This window comes from Saimiri boliviensis, chromosome 7 (assembly GCF_048565385.1).
Source record: "Saimiri boliviensis isolate mSaiBol1 chromosome 7, mSaiBol1.pri, whole genome shotgun sequence".
In the NCBI taxonomy this organism is placed as follows: Eukaryota; Metazoa; Chordata; class Mammalia; order Primates; family Cebidae; genus Saimiri; species Saimiri boliviensis.
Genome location: NC_133455.1, coordinates 62,425,461 through 62,445,291, shown reverse-complemented (window position 1 = coordinate 62,445,291; position 19,831 = coordinate 62,425,461). Strand labels below are relative to the sequence as shown.

Sequence of the window (19,831 nt, the reverse complement as noted above, 5' to 3'; positions counted from 1 at the left end):
AAGACCTTATCCTGGGCAGTCAACGTCCAATTAGAAATAACTTTTGAAAATTTATTAAGAGAAAAGGAAGTCTTCTTCTGTAATAGTAAATAATATTTAAAATTAAAATAGCAATAATATTATCTGGTAATATGATGGTAAATAGCCCCCCCAAAAACTGAAAAAGCTGAAAGCTATGGTATATAACATTTTAAACTAGTACATATGTGACTTTAATACAAATGTTTCAAGATTAAATTTAAGAAAATTAAAATTAAAAGTGTGAGCAAGAACTCCATCGCTATGACAACGCGCGCAGCGGCCACATCTTTGTTCTTGGGTTCTTCTCTCAACCCGCCCCTTCCTCCTCCTCCTCGAGCGGTGGCCACGCCCCCTCCAATGCGAAACGCTGCGTTTCCGGCCCGTGGGTCTCGAATCAAAATGAGACACCTGCTGGCGGCAACGGCTGGTCGGGCGGGCGCGCAGGCCGAGGCTCCGCCCTCGAGAGTAGGGCGTGTGGCGTCACTTCCGGCTTCCTCCTGTCTGTCGGCCCCCGAGCACGAGTTGTGAAGGGATCCACTTGTGTGCGGAATCCCTCGGAACCATGGTGAGCCTGGCCCCCAGCCTCTTGCCCTGCTCCTGCCCCGCCGTGCCCTTGCCACCCGATTGCTCCCTCTGTCCTGCTAGCGTCGTAGGCTCCATTCCTGTCTCTTGGGCCCGCCGCGCATGGTGCGGGCCTTGGGGCGTGCGGTCTGTACCAGGCCAGCCGATGGAGCCCACTACGAGAGGGACGGGTGGACCACAAGACCAGCGTCTCCTTCTGCCCAGACCGGGTTTCCATAGTCCCGGGAACCCAGGCCCGCGCCTCACCCCAAGTGCAGAAATTTCTAGTGCGGGTCCTGCTCCGCCCTCCCTCTAGGGGCGGAGCCACCCGAGGGTGGAAGATGGAGGCCGCCGCGTTCACTCGCCCGCCGGGCGGCTGTACCCTTAATGGCCTGCAACCCCTCCGTGACTCATTCTTTGTTCCACGTCGTCTTTAGTCACTGTCAATCCCGCTGGTGTATAGTTAATATTCTTGGGGCCCTTGTAAATCCGAAAAGCCATGTCGCTTTCTTTCAAGTCCTTCCCTGCTCTTAAATACCTTCTCCGATGATGAAAGCTTCATTTGTTTGAAAACATTATTGTAAATGAGTGTTCGGGTAGATTCCATTTGTAAGACTAGTGGATGGCACCTCAGTATAGAATATTGGTACTTAAGCAGAATGCCTCTTGGTTTTCCTTTTTAGGCGTCCCTTTCTCTTACACCTGTTAACATCTTCAAGGCAGGAGCTGATGAAGAGAGAGCAGAGACAGCTCGTCTGGTAAGCCTTGCTCTAATCATTGTTTTAAAGATAAAACTGGAGGCCAGGCGCAGTGGCTCAGTCTTGTAATCACTGTACTTTGGGAGGCCGGGGTGGGCAGATGAACTGAGGTCAGGAGTTCGAGACCAGCCTGGCCAACCTGGCGAAACCCCGTTTCTTCTGAAAATATAAAATTAGCCTGGCGCCTTGGCTCACGCGTGTAATCCCAACACTTTGGGAGGCCAAGGTAGGCGGATCACGAGGTCAGGAGTTCAAGACCAGCCCATGGTGAAACCCCGTCCTTAATAAAAATACAAAAATTAACCGGGCATGGTGGAGTGTGCCTGTAATCCCAGCTACTCAGGAGGCTGAGGCAGGAGAATCACTTGAACCGGAGGTAGAGGTTGCAGTGAGCCAGGATCGCACCACTGCACTCCAGCCTGGGTGACGGAGTGAGACACTGTCTTTAAAAAAAAAAAGAAATACAAAAATTAGTTGGCGTGGTGATGGGCATCTGTAATCCCAGCTACTCAGGGGGCTGAGGCAGGAGAATCTCTTGGACCCAGGAGGCTCAGGTTGCAGTGAGCTGAGATCTTGCCATTGCACTCCAACCTGGGCGACAGAGCAAGACTCTGCCTCAAAAATAAAGTAAATAAAGATAAAACTACTTTTCTCTAAGACTGTAAAGGTGATTCTGATAATCTCCTTGGTTTTTACTCTAGTCTTCTTTTATTGGTGCCATCGCCATTGGAGACTTGGTAAAGAGCACCTTGGGACCCAAAGGCATGGTAAGGAAAATAGAAGAGTTTTATGTTTTAATATTGTTTTAGAGCCTTTAGTGGAAATATGTTAATAACAAACATTTTAAAATGCTTTTTAATCTAAAATGTTTAATTCTAAAAGTAAGACAAATGTATTATCCTTAGTAAAAATCAAACTCCCCAATATCACCATCCCCAGTGGTGATGCCCAAGCCTGTGCCCTTCCCCGATGACAAGTACTGTTATTTGCATATACAGTTTCTAATACTGTTTGCTTTTATAGAAGTATGTGTACTTTATTATGTATTTTCTTATATATTCTCATGTAACTATAGAGTTTTATAAAACATGGATACTATTTACAAATACTTTTTTGTAGCTTGCTCTTTTAAATTCTTTTCATAGGTAGATAATACAGCCTCTTTAACAAATAGTATGTTGCACCTTAATTATTTTATAATTTAGTTATGGCTGTATTGATAGTTTTTTTCATTGTTTTGCAGTTACAGTGCTGAAACAAAAACTAGTGTCTCCCTGTGCTTCTAGTGTTTCTAGGGGTAGATACCACGGTTTTGTTACATGGTATATGTATTGAAAACATTTGATGGATGGATACCACAAAATGACCATCCAGAGTGTTTATACACTAGCATTGTATGAGAATACTGATTGATGCATGCATTCTTCAAGATGTATTTATATCTTAACTTGAACCAATTACGTTTCCTTTAGGACAAAATTCTTCTAAGCAGTGGACGAGATGCCTCTCTTATGGTAACCAATGATGGTGCCACTATTCTGAAAAACATTGGTGTTGACAATCCAGCAGCTAAAGTTTTAGTTGGTAAGTCTGAATATGCTTTTTTCACCAACCTAATAATACTGTTTATTAACATTTTAAAATAACTTTTTAAATAGGCTGTGTTGACCACCTGTACTGTCAGTCAATTGATGTCCACTACTTTTTAATTAGCATCATTAAAATACAAGCTTCAGGAGAGCCATATATTGGTGGTAAAACTGTTGTATTTTAGACCTCAGAGTTCTAAAGAATTTGTTGCATGAGGAAGCTTGATAAGTTATGTTTAGATTGGAAGTGAATATTTTTGAAGAATTTAGTGCTAAGAAGCAATTTTGAGTTAATAACAAATTTATTTTTCTAGATATGTCAAGGGTTCAAGATGATGAAGTTGGTGATGGCACTACCTCTGTTACCGTTTTAGCAGCAGAATTATTAAGGGTAAGAGCAACTGAGCAACTCTTTTTTTCCTACTGTGTTTTTGAATATCAGATATTCAAGTCCTTATTTCATCTTTACATTTGAGTGCTTAGTAATTTTTCATTTATAACTTATATTTTATAACTTTATTAATAGGAAGCAGAATCTTTAATTGCAAAAAAGATTCATCCACAGACCATCATAGCGGGTTGGAGAGAAGCCACAAAGGCTGCAAGAGAGGCTCTGTTGAGTTCTGCAGTCGATCATGGGTTGGTATACCAGAGTACTACTGTTTTAAACATTTAGTGTTCTTTCATAATATGCTTAATGCAAGAAATCTAGAGGATACTGAAAAACATACACAAAGATCATCTTGCTCCCTCACCCGACTCCAACAGTCAAACCTAGATCAGCCTCTAGAGATGACCACTAAAGTTTGAGTTTTTAGTCTTTTTGTATCTATAATCAAAATACGCAAATAAAGCAAACAGTATCATACTGTGTAGAGGATTTATTAGCCTCTTTTTAACTTAGTTAAATATTAAGCACATTTTTGGATGTCAGTTTTCTATGCGGTATTTTAATAGAGTTACCCATTTGAGTATGTAGCTAGAATGACTATATTTACTTAACCTGTCTCTAGGGGGAGATTTGTGTGTTCAACAATTTTTAGCTTTATAATAACAATGTGACATAGCCCATAAGTTTCTAAAATGTAATTGTTGGGTCCAAAGGTAGGTGTGTGTGTTTTAAGGCAGGGTTCCTCACCCCCAAACCTGGGCTGCACAGCAGATGAGCAGCAGGTGGAAAAATTGTCTTCCATGAAACCAGTCTCTGGTGCCAAAAAGACCGGGCACCACTGTTTTAAGGTACTTTCACATACATTATGAAATAAGCCTCTGGAAAAAAATTAATGATTTACCCGTCCACAGCTGCATAATAATGTTTATTTTCCACATTCTTTTATTTATTTATTTTTTTCGAGACGGAGTCTTGCTCTTAGAGTTGCCCAGGATAGAGTGCAGTGGCATGATCTCGGCTCACTGCAACCTCTGCCTCCTAGGTTCAAGCAATTCTCTTGCCTCAGCCACTCAAGTAGCTGGCACTTTAGGCATGCACCCAGCTGATTTTGTATTTTTAGTATAGATGGGGTTTCACCGTGTTGGTCAGGCTGGTCTTGAACTGACCTCAGGTGATCCACCCTCCTTGGCCTCCCAAAGTACTGGGATTACAGGTATGAGCCACTGCGCCTGGCTGTTTCTCATTCTTGCCAACATTAGATTTTTGTTTGCTTATGTACCTCATAGCCTGTCCCGCCCTTCAGTTTTTTCTTTTGGCATGTTGCCAGTTTGGTGGGGGAAAATAATATCCTTTAATTTGTGTTTCCTGATTACTGCTGAGGTTTACTTCTTTTCATATAGCTTACAAACTTGACCAGTTAGGGTAAAATTATCTATTGACGTGAATATCTAGATCAGGCGTCCCCAAACTACGGCCCGCGGGCCGCATGTGGCCCCATGAGGCCATTTATCCGGCCCCCCGCCACACTTGAGGAAGGGGCACCTCTTTCATTGGTGGTCAGTGAGAAGAGCACAGTATGTGGCGGCCCTCCGACCGTCTGAGGGACAGTGAACTGGCCCCTGTGTAAAAAGTTTGGGGATGCCTGATCTAGATAAATTTTGAAAAGTAAAGTAGGGTTAATGTGTGTATTTGGTTGGTTTTATTTAGTTCCGATGAAGTTAAATTTCGTCAAGATTTAATGAATATTGCGGGCACGACATTATCCTCAAAACTTCTTACTCATCACAAAGACCACTTTACGAAATTAGCTGTAGAAGCTGTTCTCAGACTAAAAGGCTCTGGCAACCTGGAGGCAATTCATATTATCAAGAAGCTAGGAGGAAGTTTGGCAGATTCCTATTTAGATGAAGGTATGTATGAATGTCAGATACAAGAAGCTTTGATTAGATGCCGAGGGCTGAATGCTGAGTGAATTCTGTTTTGGGACCAGCGGCACTTTACAAAGCCAGTGAACTTGTCTTTAAGGACATGTCATATGTACAACCATGTCTGTCATTTTATTGACAGGGTAGTCTCCTTCCCATACTATTCCAGCATTGTCGATAATCTCTAGAGTTTACTTAACTACGACGAAGTTATTTGCACTCTGATAAAGAGGAAATACAGTTTTCTTTTACTAGAAATCATCTATTACCAAATAGTATTTTTATCAGGATTATATGTATTCTCCAGGAAGGGTCTGGGTCAGTCAAATCATTGAGGATGTACAGTTGCCTCTTGAACAACATGAGTTTGAACTGTATAGGTTTGCTCAACACAGATTTTTTTTCAATATAGTCAGCTCTTTGTAGTTTGCACATGTGCAACCAAACATGCATGGAACATGCAGTATTCGCAGGATTTGAAACTCATGTATGTAGAGGGTCAGCTTTTCAAATTTACTGGTTGCAGGGTTAGCCTGAGACTTGAGTATATGTGGATTTTGGTGTATGTGGCCATTCTGGAACTGGTCCCCCTTGTTTGTATACCAGGGGATGACTACAATTTTTTTAAAAAAGAATTTAAAAAAATTCTTTAACAAATAATTATATATGTTTATAGGGCAAGAGGATCTAGTTCTTGAAGAGTGATAAATGACCCTTAAGTACTGTTTTCTTCGTACATTTTGTTTATAGAGGGTAGTTTTCCAAATTATCTTCACATAAATACAATTTCACAAAATGGCCTGTCAAAAAGTATAGGCATTCTCAGAGAAGAAAAAAAAAAGAATTAGATAGTGCTTTACAACTTCTGCTTTTACCAGTGGTTTGGAGTCCTGGTTTTGCTCTATGTCATATGTCTTGATTTATTTTAAGAGAGTGTCATAATTCTGCAAATACTCCTGGTTAAGTTTATATGTAAGAGGTGTGTAGCATTTCTTTTTATTTTTGAGACGGAGTCTGGCTCTGACGCCTGTGCATCAGTGTGATCTCAGCTCACTGCAACCTCTGCCTCCTGAGTTCACTCCTGCCTCCACCTCTCAAGTAGCTGGGATTATAGGCGTGTGCCACCATGCTTAACTAACTTTTTTGTATTTTTAGTAGAGGCAGCGTTTTGCCATGTTGGCCAGGCTCGTCTCAAACTCCTGATGTAAGGGGATCCACCTGCTTCAGCCTCTCAAAGTGCTGGGATTGTAGCCGGGCGCGGTGGCTCAAGCCTGTAATCCCAGCACTTTGGGAGGCCAAGGCGGGTGGATCACGAGGTCAAGAGATCGAGACCATCCTGGTCAACATGGTGAAACCCCGTCTCTACTAAAAATACAAAAAATTAGCTGGGCATGGTGGCGCACGCCTGTAGTCCCAGCTACTAGATAGGCTGAGGCAGGAGAATTGCTTGAACCCAGGAGGCGGAGGTTGCGGTGAGCCGAGATCGTGCCATTGCACTCCAGCCTGGGTAACAAGAGCGAAACCACGTCTCAAAAAAAAAAGAAAAAAGTGCTGGGATTACAGGCATGAGCCACCATGCCCAGCCGCTGTGTAGTGTTTCTAATAGGGGCTGGTGTAGGGTAGAAGCATTAAAACAAGAATAGTAGCTCAAGCAGCACCATTGTTGAACGTCTGCTGTGTACTAGGAGTTGTAGTAGGAACTTGAGTCATTTAGTCATCATGATGATCTGGTGAGTGAGGATCAGGTGTACCTCAATAGAGTAGAAAACCCAAGATAATGGTGGCTTTATAAGAGAAAAGTTTCTAATGTAACCAGAAAAGGCCTGGAAAGATAAGTGGTACTGGGTGGTTCATATGATGGTTTGGTTCCAAAGCAAGAGGACTAAGCTGGTAACTAGCACCTCTGCCACTGGTTACATTCCTGTTTTATAAATTAGTATCTGTGGTTGGATAAATCGTCCAAGGTTATATAGCCAGCAGCAGGGGAATGACTGGGGTCAAGTTTATCTGACTTCATTGTCCACGGTTTTTCCATTTTTACCACCAGCCTCAATACTTGAATGTCTGATCCTTCAGTTTTTCTCTTGTGATGATTTTAAGCTAACAAAAGTGGACTTAACCTACTGTCTTTATATTGCAACAATACAGATGTGTGTGTAGTATATATCTGAAACAGAAGTTTCAAAATGCTGTTTAATTTTACTGTCTGTGCTGTGCTCTCGTATTTTCTGTTTTATACATTATTTTTTGATTTTTTTTTTTTTTTTTTTTTTTTTTTTTTTGAGACGGAGTTTCGCTCTTGTTACCCAGGCTGGAGTGCAATGGCGCGATCTCAGCTCACTGCAACCTCCGCCTCCTGGGTTCAAGCAGTTCTCCTGCCTCAGCCTCCTGAGTAGCTGGGATTACAGGCACGTGCCACCATGCCCAGCTAATTTTTTGTATTTTTAGTAGAGACGGGGTTTCACCATGTTGACCAGGATGGTCTTGATCTCTCGACCTCGTGATCCACCCACCTCGGCCTCCCAAAGTGCTGGGATTACAGGCTTGAGCCACCGCGCCCGGCCCTTACTTTTTGATTTTGATTTTGTAGTAACTCCAGTGGGATGCTTTATACCAGGAATGTCCAAGGGAGAGAATACAATCATGGGTTCTTAGTTTCTGTTTTGGGCCGGTAAAGCTCCTTCATCATCCCTCCTTTCTGCTTGTCACTAGAGAGAGAAACTAAAATCCATGGCTTTCAAGCTGCTTAAAAACCTAAAACAAAGCAAAACAGCAACAACAAAATAAGGTGGGTTGGACAAGCTTGCTTTTATACCATCTGAGAGCTTGGAAAATTGGACTTTTTTAATAGCTTTAGCTTTTTTGAAATAGTAATAAGATAAAGCAGACAGCTTTATAAGATTTACTAAGGCTGCTTTGAAGTATTAATTGTGATACCGTTCTTATATTTATTATAGGCTTTCTGTTGGATAAAAAAATTGGAGTAAATCAACCAAAACGAATTGAAAATGCTAAAATTCTTATTGCAAATACTGGTATGGATACAGACAAGATAAAGGTATGTAACTCTACTTCTTAAAAATTTAAATTGCTGGCTTCTGTAAACTGAAGAATCAGTCACACTAAAAAGCATGAAATATGTATGAATCTGTTGTATATATACACATATATTCCTTTTTGATATATATGTTAGCAAAAATGTTGAAATATGCTATGGGACTCTTTTGAAACTGATGCTCTTTCTATGCTTTATCTTAGATATTTGGTTCCCGGGTAAGAGTTGATTCTACAGCAAAGGTTGCAGAAATAGAACATGCGGAAAAGGAAAAAATGAAGGAGAAAGTTGAACGTATTCTTAAGCATGGAATAAATTGCTTCATTAACAGGTCTGTGTTTGCTTGCAAGAAAGGATTTTTTTTTTCAATGAAAATGTAAGGAATAGTTTACGTACATTGAATTAGTGATTTGTTACTTAGGAATTGCTATACATAACTTTCACTTAAATTATGATTTTCATAATTAGTAAATTGTGATTTATACACTCGGTGGCTAGAATTATGGGATCAATGTATACAGTTACTTTAATAAAGAACGCCTGTTTTCAGTGCTAGCATGGATGTGTTAATATCATAATTGATAAATTCCAGTTATACAGGTAAGAAGTGCAATCTTGTTCTAATGTAAAAATGTTTACATGTTTTTTAGTCTAACGTAGTTTATCTTGTAACAGTTTTGAGCATAATGTTTTTATGTATTTTATTTACAGGCAGTTAATTTATAATTATCCCGAACAGCTCTTTGGTGCTGCTGGTGTCATGGCTATTGAGCATGCAGATTTTGCAGGTGTGGAACGCCTAGCTCTTGTCACAGGTATGGAAAAAAGGTATTTTTTTTTATTTTTAGAAAAAGGTATTGTTTTCTAACAAAGTAGTCACTTTTGGATTTATTATTTGTTACTATATACAATTTGCTGAGAAAACAAATGAGTCTCTTTAAGGAGTTAGAATTTCAACAGTTATTCTGAAATCTAGTTCATACTCTTTAATACCTTTAATTTAGGTACATTATATTTACTATACCAAATTATATGCCACATTTGCCATTGGTACAGATTTTTTTCATTGTGTCATTGTTTTAAAGGTAGATTTTTGGCTGCGTGCTGTGGCTTATGCCTGTAATCGCAGCACTTCAGGAGGCTAAGGCAGGCAGATCACTTGAACTCAGGAGTTTGAAACCAACCTGGGCAACATGGTGAAACCCGTTCCTACCAAAAAAAAAAAATTAGCCAGATGTGGTGGCGAGTACTGTGAGCGTAGCTGCTTGGGAGGCTGAAGCATGAGAATTGCTTGAGCCCAGGAGGTGGAGGTTGCACTGAGCTGAGATCGTGTCACTGTGCTCCAGCCTTGGTGAGAGTGAGACCCTTTCTCTAAAAAAAAAATTTTTTTTTCTCTCACAAACTTGTAAGACCACTGTAAAAATCTGAACAAAGTCTTTATAAATTTATTGAAAAGAAGTCTTAAGTCTCCTTAACCTTTATCTAGTTTGTTCATTTATTTTTAGTGCCAAGTATAGTTGAGTGCTTTATGTTCTGTGTAGTAGTAGTACAGTTAAAATAATAACCTTTATTGAACACTCACTGTATGCTGGAGAGTGGGTCAAGTACTGAAACATTGCTTTTGTTAATTTTTAAAAATTTCTGAAAGCAATAAATGTTAGAATAAGTGAAAACAGTCAACATTGTATAATGAAAATTAGTGTATGTCAATACCCTTTAATAGAAGTGTGAGTGATATAATCCCAGTTGTGTCAAATAGAAATTGTGTTTATAAATCAGATGTATCTGTTTATATCACAATGACATAATGGTGCAGGCTGATTGCAGTGGCTGATGCTTGTAATCCCAGTGCTTTGGGAGGCCAAGGCAGGGAGACCAGTTGAAGCCAGGAGTTTAAGACCAGCCTGGGTAACATAGTAAGACTGCCTCTAGGAAAAATTAGCCAGGTATAGTGGCATATGCCTGTAGTCCTAGATACTTGGGAAGTTGAGGCAGGAGGATCTCTTAAGCCCAGGAGTTCAAGGCTGCAGTGAGCTACAATCCCATCACTACACTCTATCCTAAGTGACAGAGCAAGACCCTGTCTCTTAAAAAAAGAAAAGTGTAACTTGTTGCTCTTTATTCTGGTAATGGTTTAAAAAATTTTGTTTTATTAAATTTTTATAGATTGAAGGGGTGTAAGTATAGTTTTGTTAATGGTTTTCATAGTAAACTCTAAGTAGCCCTAGAAAACTAAGTTTAACAGATTTTTCCAGATTTTAGGTCCTTGAAAATGAATGAATAGCTTGGAAAGTTGGTTTGGGAATGGGAATTAAGGATACCTAGAGACCTGTTAGGAGCTGTGAAGTCAGTAAGACTGTCATACTGTTTGGAACGGCCATGAATATTAGAAGAAATTAAAGTGTACTGACATTCGAAGAGTAGACTTGGCCTCATCTCAGAATGATCTCTTGACATTTTTAAAAAATAATTTGAGAAGCATAGTCTTCCTCTGACCAAGAGACATTTTCCTTTAATGACTTGAAGGGGGTTTGCCTCCTTTAAACTTCTTTAGGAGCCGTTGCATACTTGATGCTTTAAGATGACACATAAAATTTAAGATGCTCATGCTTATGTAATTTTTTAGTGCCACAAAATGAAGATAGAAATAAAGGGTAATAATATATTAATGGGATAAACATATCACAAGGACTTGACATCTGAAATTGCTGTATGTACCCAGAGGAATGTTTAATTAAGTATAGCAACTGTATGTCTATGAAGTTGACCACATGGTGGCTCCCATCCTTAAAAGCCTAGTAGTTGTCAAGTTGCATGATGACATTGGTTCTTGCAAGTGTCATTAAATAAGTGTCTTGTGTTGGGCATGGTGACATGTGCCTGTAGTCTCATCTGTTCAGGAGGCTAAGGCAGAAAGATTGCTTGAGCCCAGAAGGTTGGGGCTGTATTGTGCTGTGATGGGGCCTAGTGAATAGTCATTGCACTCCAGTCTAGGCAACATAGCAAGACACTGTCTCTTTAAAAAGAAAGAAAAAAAGTCCTAAGACCAGAGTTTTTATAAATTTATTGTAAAATAAATAATAGAGCATTGGCAGATTTATCAGTAAGGAATAGAAAAAGAAGAGTTGATTGATAATATATGGAATCCACATTATGAAATGAGTAGTCAGCTAGAGAAAAGGATTTTGACATGGAATCCTAACTTTTGCTTAGTTAGGAAATAGAGAATGAAATGGCTGACCTGTTCAGTTTACAGCATGGAAAATGGAGGGAAAATAGGAATAGAAATGCGACATAAGGACTATAATTAATTTGTTCTTACTGAAGTTGCTCTGGGAAATTCTTAGTATGCTTTTTTTAAAGACCTTATAATGTTTCAGTTGTGATAATTAGGTCACATGCTTACTATTTTAAGCAGTTCATGAAGTGTATAGTGGTTGACATAGGATAAATATTTTCATGTCTTGAGCTGGGATTGTATCATGAGGGCTTAGTCTTAGGATTGGATTCAGAAGAGAATCTGAATTTAAACTCAACGTAACTGCTTTAAGACTCAGTTTAACCTTTGGGAGGTAGTAGTATTGTATAGTATGTGCTTAAAGATCTGAAGCCAGACTGCTTGAGTTTGAACCCCAACTTTTTATATTCATCCTAGTTAGGTAACTTTGGATAGGAAAGTAAACCTCTTGGCCTCATTTTTATCATGTATAAAATGGGATAATGAACCTATCTAAGGATTGTTTTAAAGATTAAATAATTAGTCCATATGAAGTACTTAAAGAGACTGCCTGGCATATAATAAGCGATCGATTTTTAAAATGTTAAGATACACATTATCTATCATTATCCATTACTGCTTATTAGAAAACGGATTTTAAGCCTGCTGTGCATTGAACTAATAAATGTTTATGTTTGTAGGTGGTGAAATTGCCTCTACCTTTGATCACCCAGAATTGGTAAAGCTTGGAAGTTGCAAACTTATTGAGGAAGTCATGATTGGAGAAGACAAACTCATTCACTTTTCTGGGGTTGCCCTTGGTGAGTGATTATGTAGATTCTGCTTAAGGTTTTTAAATTCTTGCTAGGTTCTGTTGAAGTAAAGGTTATTGTAGTTACTGGAATAGCACATCTTATAAGTCTTAACTTTAGAAACATAATGTATGTTTTGTTTCAGTCTCTTGAGGTCAACCTCATCTTTACTGTGTCTTTGTGAGTAGTGCATGTTCAACATAGTTTTTTCCTTGATAACTTAGAACCATTATGAACTTTGATTGTTAGAGAATGTGTAATACAGGAAGACCCAATAGTATAACCAACACTTGCATAAATAATAGAAGGCAAACTTTTTATCCCTAAGTGTCCCTGTGACTTTTAATTTTAGGTGAGGCTTGTACCATTGTTTTACGTGGTGCCACTCAACAAATTTTAGATGAAGCTGAAAGATCTTTGCATGACGCTCTTTGTGTTCTTGCACAAACTGTAAAGGACTCTAGAACAGTTTATGGAGGAGGTAAGCATTTGAAAACTATTGAACATATTTTTATTTCTTAAAGTACAACTTAAGTCATAAGCGGTTTTAATGTTTCTTATAGAAACTTTATATTGCCCTTGCACTATATTTAAAATGCTTGGAATATCTTTTTTTTTTTTTTTTTGAGACGGAGTTTCGCTCTTGTTACCCAGGCTGGAGTGCAATGGCGCGATCTCGGCTCACCGCAACCTCCGCCTCCTGGGCTCAGGCAATTCTCCTGCCTCAGCCTCCTGAGTAGCTGGGATTACAGGCACGCGCCACCATGCCCAGCTAGTTTTTTGTATTTTTAGTAGAGACAGGGTTTCACCATGTTGACCAGGATGGTCTCGATCTCTCGACCTCGTGATCCACCCGCCTCGGCCTCCCAAAGTGCTGGGATTACAGGCTTGAGCCACCGCGCCCGGCCTTTGGAATATCTTAAGGAAAGTCAGTTATTCAGTATCTTGGAGACAGCATTACAATATTTTACTGGAATTTTAATCTTTAGGCTGTTCGGAGATGTTGATGGCTCATGCTGTGACCCAGCTTGCCAATAGAACACCAGGCAAAGAAGCTGTTGCAATGGAGTCTTACGCTAAAGCACTGAGAATGGTAAGTTAATAAAAATAAGATATCTGAACTTAAATTTTGTGGTTATTGATAGTTTTAAAATGAGTAGAAAATGAGCTGGTTAATACTGCTTTTAAATTTGATTCTGGAGTTTCTCCTCTTCATGAGCAATAATTTAAAGGAAACAGATTTTCCGTTGTTTCTAAGTGTGTAATTTTTAAAAGCCATCCTCTTAGTTAGGAGTAAATCAATGGTTCTTATAGTAGGGTGAGTAGTTACTTGTTTTTTTCATTTCATAGTTGCCAACCATCATAGCTGACAATGCAGGCTATGACAGTGCAGACCTAGTGGCACAGCTCAGAGCTGCTCACAGTGAAGGCAATACCACTGCTGGACTGGGTAAGCAATCAAGCCGAACTTTGTGGCCGTTGCTAAAAGTAACTCTTCTCACCAAGCTTTTTTTTTTTTCTTTTGGAACATAAAGAGTTATGATAACCGTGTAAAAGACTCTTCCTGGCCTTTGTCCTTCTAACCATTACATGTGCAGGGGCGGGGGGAGGGGGGGTGGAATTTGTGACTTTGTATCCTTGATACTTCCCAAACTTTGTTATTCCATAGGAGATACAAAACTGGTTCGAAGATTTGTAACTATTTCGTGTATAATGACTATAGGATTTAAATATAAATAGTACTTAACATTTTGAAAAATAAAAAACTACTATGTTGCTTATACAATCAGTGTTAACTCCTAATTTCATAGTAAACTTACTGTGAGATAATCTTCTTGAGCACAGATCATAGTTCTCTAGTTGGTAGATAAAAGTGGCCAATGAGGCAGTTTTAATTCATACTGAAAAATTTTCTGACAAGCTGTGCAGGACATTATAGAGTAGTCTTAAGAAGGTAGATAATCCTGTCAATTTGAACAAGAGGGAGCACCAGTTAATCTGTGAGAAGATGAAGCAGATTCTCACAAGAAGAGAAGTTGGGTGGATGACTTCTGAATTCTCTCCCATTTGTATTTTGTTAATTGACATTGTTTTCTATTAATATGGGTGATCAATAGCTGACATTATTATTATTGTTATTATTACTGAGACAGTGGTCTTGCTTTGTTCCCGAGGCTGGAGTGCAGTGGCACAATTATAATTCACTAGAACCTTGAACTCCTGTCTCAAGCAGTTCTCCTTCCTCAGCCTCCCAACTAGTTAGGGCTAAAGGCACATGTCACAGTGCCTGGCTAAATTATTTTTATTTTCTTAGAGATGTGGGGGTCTCACTGTGTTGTTCAGGCTAGCCTCAAGCAGTCCTCCTGCCTGAGCCTCCCAAAGTGCTAGGATTGTAGGTGTGAGCCACTGAGCCTGGCCCCTTTTAGTTTTGATGGTTGTTTTTTTGAGATGGAGTTTTGCTCTTGTTGCACAGGCTGGAGTGCAGTGGCATAATCTCAGCTCACTGCCACCTCTGCCTCCTGTGTTCAAATGATTCTCCTGCCTCAGCCTCTCAAGCAGCTGGGATTACAGGTGCCCATCACCATACCTGGCTAATTTTTTTTGTATTTTAGTAGAGCCAGGATTTCGCCACATTTGCTAGGCTGGTCTTGAACTTCTGACCTCAGGTGATCCACCTGCCTCAGCCTACCAAAGTGATGGGATTACAGACCTGAGCCACTGTGCCCGGCCCCTTTTAAGTTTTTTTAAAGACTCTCTTTGAGCTCATTTGTAGACTTATCCACCTGTTGAGTAAGAAATTGGGTATCCTAATTTTATAAATAACAGGATTAATTTTTATTATAAATCGTTAGAGATGTTTCGATATTTTAGTTGTTAAAACTACGTTTTTTTTTTGTTTGAGACAGAGTTTTGCTCTTGTTGTCCAGGCTGGAGTGCAGTGGTGCGATCTTGGCTCACTGCAACCTCTGCTTCCTAGGTTCAAGCGATTCTCCTTCCTCAGCCTCCAGAGTAGCTGGGATTACAGGCACCCGCCACCACACCTGGCTATTTTATTTTATTTTATTTTATTTTATTTTTAGTAGAGACGAGGTTCCACCATGTTGGTCATGCTGGTCTTGAACTCGTGACCTCATATGATCCACCTGCCTCAGCCTCCCAAAGTGCTGGGAGGTATGAGCCATTGTACCCAGCCGTAAAAGAACTTTTTAGTAAACATTTTTTTCTTTGCAGATATGAGGGAAGGCACCATTGGAGATATGGCTCTCCTGGGTATAACAGAAAGTTTTCAAGTAAAGCGTCAAGTTCTTCTAAGTGCAGCTGAAGCAGCAGAAGTGATTCTGCGTGTGGACAACATCATCAAAGCGGCACCCAGGTACTGTAACAATTTTCTCAGAAAAAATTAATAAAAGCAAAACAAAAAATAGGGAGCTATATTTATTTTATTAGAGTTAATGAAAAGCACAGACAGTTCTGCTTGGATAAAAGTATTATGTAAGTTGGCTGGGTCTGGTGGTTCATGCCTGTAATCCCAGCACTTTGGGAGGCTAGGGTGGGTGGATTATGAGGTCAGGAGTTGGAAACCAGCCTGGCCAACATAGTGAAACCCAATTTCTACTAAAAATACAAAAACTAGCCAGGTGTGGTGGTGTGCGCCTATAGTCCCAGCTACTTGGAAGGGTTAGGCAAGAGAATCTCTTGAACCCAGGAGGCAGAGGTTGCAGTGAGCTGAGATCACTCCATTGCACTCCAGCCTGGGTGACAGAGTGAGACTGCATCTCAAAAAATAAAAATAACTAAAAAGTACTGTATAGGTTATTTAAAATATCACAACTCTTAACACTTAGGCCAGAAAAACTTGAGGGATGGGCAGTTGATAGAATGCTGTGATGCTTTCTATTGTCTTTAAACAGAATGATAGCAAAAGGAAATTGAGTTCTGTGACTAAAGTGTTCTGATTAGGGGCAAGGTCATAATAGCCACACCTACTTCCAGAAATCTTCACAGTAAGTCAGTACCCTCACCTACAATTGAAATACACTTTAAAAATGTATAATACTTTATTTGTTCTGATAGAGGTTGGGTATCTCATATTAGCAAATTACTGCAAATTCTGAGTGATTTGCAGTAAAGAAACTTAATTTTGTTTAACCCATCCTTCCAAACTTAACCAGACCGTGGGCTTCTTTTTCATATTCCTTATTAACCTTATTCCAGAGGACTTGCTTTTCAGATTGGTGCCCTGTGACAGCTGTTTCATAACTTTTTTGACAATGGTTAACATCCTAGTTCCCTCATAAGCCACTAAGGTTGAGAAGTTTATCTCTTTGTATGATCCCTGTATAATGCTATATTCTTTGATCTGTTCTTAAGCTTCTTCAGCTTCTTTTAACTGTTGTGCTTGCCTCTAAAAGCAGTGTTTCAAGCTTTAGATCATTGAACAAGCATTAAGTAAAAAAAAAAAAAATTTACTAGTACCCTTATCATCCCATCTTTCCAAAAGATTGTTCTATGCCCAGAAGCCCCAAGAGCCTTGGCAGTTTACAACCTCTGATTTAAAATAATTGTTTTTGCTTAATTTAGTAAAATTCCCTAAAACATGCTTTAGTCAAAAACATGAATTGACCTTTTCTGGAGAATTCATCTCCGTTAGGTATGTTGTTTGGATGAGAAGTTGAGAGCTGCTAAATACCTGCAGGCCTTCACGTTCCACGTGTTTTCTAATGTCTTAAAAACAACATGGTAATTGAATAATGTTAATCATGAGGTAGAAACATCCTTCTTACAGAGAATCGGGGTGTCTTAGTCCATTTTCTGTACTTTATAACAACACCGGAACCTAGGTAGTTTGTAAGTGACAGGTTTTTTTTGTCTTTTTTTTTTTTTTTTTTTGAAACGGAGTTTCGCTCTTGTTACCCAGGCTGGAGTGCAATGGCGCGATCTCGGCTCACCGCAACCTCCGCCTCCTGGGTTCAGGCAATTCTCCTGCCTCAGCCTCCGGAGTAGCTGGGATTACAGGCACGTGCCACCATGCTCAGCTGATTTTTTTGTATTTTTAGTAGAGACGGGGTTTCACCATGTTGACCAGGATGGTCTCGATCTCTTGACCTTGTGATCCACCCGCCTCAGCCTCCCAAAGTGCTGGGATTACAGGCTTGAGCCACCGCGCCCGGCCTTTTTTTTTTTTTTTTTTTTTTTAAGACAGAGTCCTACTCTGTCACCCAGGATAGTGTGCAGTGGTGCGATTGTCTATTTCTGCTGACTGCAACCTCTGCCTCCCGGTTTGAAGCAATTCTTCTGCCTCAGCCTCCTAAGTAGCTGGGATTACAGGCAGATGCCACCACGCTCAGCTAATGTTTTGTATTTTTAGTAGAGATAGGGTTTCACTATGTGAGTCAGGATAGTCTCCATCTCCTGACCTTGTCATTCACCTACCTTGGCCTCCCAAAGTGCTGGGATTACAGGCATGAGCCACCATGCCTGGCCAAAATTTCTTACAGAGACTGTGAAGCTTAAGGTTGAAAGGGACTGCATGTAGTGAGGTGCTTCTTGTTGGTGGGGGTGTCTGCAGAGTCCCAAGGCAGAACAGTCCTGATGTGCAGGGCATCACACCGAGAGGGGCTGAGTGGCTAGCTCAGGTCTGTCTTCCTCCTCTTCTAAAACTAGCAGTCCTATTCCTATGTAACCCACTAGTCCATGGCACGACCTGGTCACTTAAAGGCCCAACTTACGGTATTGCCGCATTGGGGATTAAGTTTCAATGTGAGTTTTATAGGGGACAAACATTCAGTCCATTGCAGAGTTATAATAGTTTTAATACAGGATTCTAGTTGTGTTTGTATTTATTGTAATACTTTGGATAAAATTATGCTTTTCGTTTTTCACTACTGACTTTTTTCTTACTCTCATAGGAAACGTGTCCCCGATCACCATCCGTGTTAAGCACTTCCATGTGCTGTTGATCTCTGGACCAATTTCTAGCAAAGTTGTGTTTGAAAGATAGCCTCTTAAAGAAGACAGTGCAATCTGTTTATCGGTGCCCATTATATCCTTAAGTTTGGACATTTAACTGACCTTCTCTTTTAACATGGGTCTAATTTATTTGCCACATAATTTTCCATACAAATCAGTTGATTTAAAAGTTCATTTCTCATACTGTGCATTAAAATAAAAATTTGAACAGTTACTTGGTTCTTATGTCTTACTGATTTGTGTGTATTCTACTTAATGGGAATTAATGATTATTTTCAGTATAGCATTTTCCAGCTAAATTAATGATTGACCATCTACATTTTTGAAATAATTACCTTGATTAAGCCCAAGTCAAATATGATAAACATACCATATGTTAATCTTTTGGTTTTGTGGTTGGGCCATAAGAACACTCAATCATGGCCCGGCGCGGTGGGTCACGTCTGTAATCCCAGCATGCTGGGAGGCCGAGGTGGGTGGGTCACTTGAGTTCAGGACTTTGAGACCAGCCTGGGCAATATGGAGAAACCCTGTCTCTACTAACAATACAAAAATTAGCTGGGCATGGTGGTGGGTGCCTGGAATCACAGTTACTTGGGAGACTGAGACAGGAGAATTGCTTGAGCCTCAGGGGCAGAGGTTGCAGTGAGCCAAGATCGCACCACTGCATTTCAACCTGGGTGACAGTGAAGTTCCGTCTCAAAAAAAAAAAAAGTATTAAGTTTTACTACCCATTTAATTTGGTGTAGCGAAAATGGTATAAACTGGTACTCATTTAATTTGGTGTAGCCTAAGTACTTTCTCTTGCATTGGAAAAGATTGCGATGCTTTCTGTTATGTATTTATTTTTATTTTATTAAAAAATTTTTTTTGAGATGGAGTTTCACTCTGTTACCCAGGCTGGAGTGCAGTGGCACAATCTTGGCTCACTGCAACCTCCACTTCCTGTTTTCAAATGATTCTCTCGCCTTAGCCTTTCAAGTGGCTGGGATTACATGGTAGGTAGCCTGCCACCATGCCTGGCTAGTTTTTGTATTTTTAGTAGACATGGGGTTTTGCCATGTTGGCCTGGCTGGTCTCTATGTTACGCAATGTTTTTAAGCTTGAAAACGTCATGTTTTAAATGTTGTTGCAAGATGATGTCCTCTAAGCACCTCTTTTTTTCCAAGACAAGATCTCACTGTCACCCAGGCTAGAGTGCAGTGATAACGATCACAGCTCACTACAGCCTCTACCTCCTGAGCTCTAGCGATTCTTCCACCTCAGCCTCCCAAGTAGCTGGGACTACAGGTGCATGGCACCATGCCTGGCTGATTTTTTTTTTTTTTTAATTGTAGAGACAGGTTTTGCTGTGCTGCCCAGGCTGGTTCTCAGCACCTCTTTCCAATGCTTTGTGTGGTAATAATTCTCTAAAGAAGATTATGATTAGACTTAAGTATTGTTATTGATTGGGCTTTTTTTTTTTTTTTTAAGGATTTTTTTGTTTGGGGTAAGTGGATAAGAGATGAGAACGGGTTTAAGTACGGACTGAG

General features: G+C 40.0%; 1 protein-coding gene across 1 annotated transcript; it reads left to right on the top strand.

Moving 5' to 3' along the window:
* The first annotated feature begins 477 nt into the window (after positions 1 to 477).
* Positions 478 to 18,524, top strand: CCT2 (chaperonin containing TCP1 subunit 2). The gene is made up of 16 exons (XM_039471737.2): positions 478 to 586; positions 1,266 to 1,340; positions 2,042 to 2,107; positions 2,813 to 2,924; positions 3,244 to 3,320; positions 3,456 to 3,568; positions 5,028 to 5,230; positions 8,203 to 8,303; positions 8,504 to 8,631; positions 9,012 to 9,115; positions 12,219 to 12,338; positions 12,682 to 12,810; positions 13,319 to 13,422; positions 13,680 to 13,779; positions 15,561 to 15,702; positions 18,239 to 18,524. Exons 1-16 carry the CDS (start codon positions 584 to 586, stop codon positions 18,267 to 18,269), a joined length of 1,608 nt encoding a protein of 535 aa, XP_039327671.1. The 5' UTR covers positions 478 to 583; the 3' UTR covers positions 18,270 to 18,524.
* The last annotated feature ends 1,307 nt before the right edge of the window (positions 18,525 to 19,831 follow it).

Coding starts and splice junctions, on each gene's coding strand:
- CCT2 (XM_039471737.2), top strand. Junction 8,632..9,011: donor ATAAATTGCTTCATTAACAG/GTCTGTGTTTGC, acceptor TTTTATTTACAG/GCAGTTAATTTATAATTATC. Junction 9,116..12,218: donor ACGCCTAGCTCTTGTCACAG/GTATGGAAAAAA, acceptor TTATGTTTGTAG/GTGGTGAAATTGCCTCTACC.